Consider the following 2,381-nt stretch of genomic DNA (forward strand, 5'->3'; position numbering starts at 1 on the left):
GGATGGATGATGCCAAGGACAGAGGAAGGATCCTGATAGGCGACTCACATACCCTGTTGCTCAGTGTTGCAGCTCCGCGTGATCCATGATCTGCATCTGTACAGTTTTCCTTAATCATAAGAGCTTGAAATGCAAGAACGGTGCATACTTGACCTCCTATAGGATCAAAAGAAAACCAAGCACCCCGTTTTAATAATTGAAATTTTGCAACGATAAATAAAGATTTTGGCACCTCAACAAAGCCAGGCACAGTCATGGGGCCTCAGTGCGCAGGAGCCCTCAGTGCGCAAGAGCCCTCAGTGCGCAAGCGCCGAAAGGCTGGGGGCAGGTCTGGGGCTGCGCTGTGCTTAGGGATTGGGCGTGGCTGGGCGTGGCTGGGCGTGGCTGGGCGTGGCTGGGCATGGTTGGGCGTGGTTGGGCGGGGCTGGGGCAGGGCCGTGGCCGGGCTGTGCCTTTTTTTGGATCGACAGTGCCGGGAGCGAGCAGCAGGACCGCTGGCTGCGGACATTGGCCCCTGCGGCCCTGCAAAGTACTTACGATTTCGAGCTTTTGCTGAACTTGTAAAAGAAGTAGTTGGTTAATGGATTAATAAGAACATTGAAATTCCGTGGAAGGTTTCAAATTGGAGAATCTTGAACTTTCATCCTCATCCAGCAGTTCCACTTTTCACATAACTTCAGATGAATGAAGACTTCGTTAAGGAAGACAGCTGACCGGTGGTCCAGAGCTGATACAGGTATCACTGGTGTATCTGCTAACATAATGAAGAAAAGGACGACTCGCGCAAAACATCGGAGCAGTGTGGGACCCAGCTCACTTGTTTCTCAGCCGGAACAGAGCATCATAGGCTGCAGGATTCGCCATGGGTGGAAAGAAGGTAACAGCCCTGTGACCCAGTGGGAAGGAACCATTCTGGACCAAGTGCCTGTAAATCCTTCTTTGTATCTTATAAAATACGATGGAGTTGACTGTGTCTATGGACTAGAACTTAATAAAGATGAAAGAATTTCTGCACTTGAAGTCCTCCCTCATAGAGTTGCAACATCTCAAACCTGTGATGCACACCTAGCGGACATGATGAGTAGCAAAGCAGTGAAGCACCTGTTTGAAACGGAGGATGGCTCTAAAGATGAGTGGAGGGGAATGACCCTAGCACGCGTCCCTGTAATGAACACGGGTTTTTACATCACCTATGAAAAAGATCCTGTCTTGTATATGTACGAGCTCTTAGATGATTATAAAGAAGGTGACCTTCGCATTATGCCGTATTCTATTGATTCACTTCTAGTACAAAGGGAACAAGGAGAAGTGGTAGACTTCTTGGTGGGCAAACGAGTGGAATGCGCCAAACAAGATGGCTCTGGAAGGAATGGCATGATCATCCATCAAGTAAAGGTCAAACCGTCTATCTGCTTCATCAAATTTGATGATGATTTCTATATTTACGTCTACGATTTGGTGAAAGCATTCTAGATGTCTTCATGAATTTTGCCAAATTTGTGAAACTATTAAATGTGTAATCTATAGATGTAAAGGTTTGACTGCTTTCCATTTTAATGAGAGCTTAAATGTCCCTGTGAACCCACAATTTGCCGGCAGAATTGATTTTGTTTTGAATAGTATAGAAGTATGTGAAAACAAAGTATTTTTTGTAAAGAACTCTTTCCGCTTAAAAGAAGTCTGTCTGTTTGGAGGGGAGTTAAAGACAAGTTTGGTAAAAAGTTAAGCTAGGATCACAGTTGAAGTGAAATGAAGTGAAGTCGCTCAGTCGTGTCCGACTCTTTGCGACCCCATGGACTAAATGTAGCCTACTAGGCTCCTCTGTCCATGGGATTTTCTAGGCAATAGTAATGAAGTGGTTGCCATTTCCTTCTCCAGGGGATCTTCCAACCCAGGGATTGAACCCAGGTCTCCCACATTGTAGACAGATCCTTAACCGTCTGAGGATCACAGTTACATAAACCTAAAAGATTCCATCTGCTTTCCCCTTCACTCTTAACATTCTCTTATTGTGCTGTCACAATGCAAGCACAGTTTGGTGTTTTTGCCTCTCTGTATCTCTACACAGATATACTGTGTATACACAGTATATACACGGATACCTCTCTATATCTGTGTGATACATATATATGTGCAGGCACAGATCTGTATACACACACATACACACACACTTCATTGGCAGTACTTTATGGATTGGAGTGAGTGAATGAGTGAAGTCGCTCAGTCATGTCGACTCTTTGCAACCCCGTGGACTGTAGCTTACCAGGCTTCTCCATCCATGGGATTCTCCAGGCAAGAATACTGGAGTGGGTTACCATTTCCTTCCCCAGGGGATCTTCTCGACCCAGGGATCGAACCCAGGTCTCCGGCATTGGAGGCAG

At 45.9% G+C, this 2,381-nt stretch overlaps 1 protein-coding gene across 1 annotated transcript; it reads left to right on the forward strand.

The window, feature by feature from the left end:
• Positions 1-548: 548 nt before the first annotated feature.
• On the forward strand, positions 549-1,473 carry LOC120862663 (spindlin-1-like). Its single transcript, XM_040238747.1, has one exon. It carries the CDS (start codon positions 685-687, stop codon positions 1,471-1,473), a length of 789 nt encoding a protein of 262 aa, XP_040094681.1. The 5' UTR covers positions 549-684.
• The last annotated feature ends 908 nt before the right edge of the window (positions 1,474-2,381 follow it).

Source organism: Oryx dammah, unplaced genomic scaffold (assembly GCF_014754425.2).
Source record: "Oryx dammah isolate SB20612 unplaced genomic scaffold, SCBI_Odam_1.1 HiC_scaffold_4, whole genome shotgun sequence".
Classification (NCBI taxonomy): Eukaryota; Metazoa; Chordata; class Mammalia; order Artiodactyla; family Bovidae; genus Oryx; species Oryx dammah.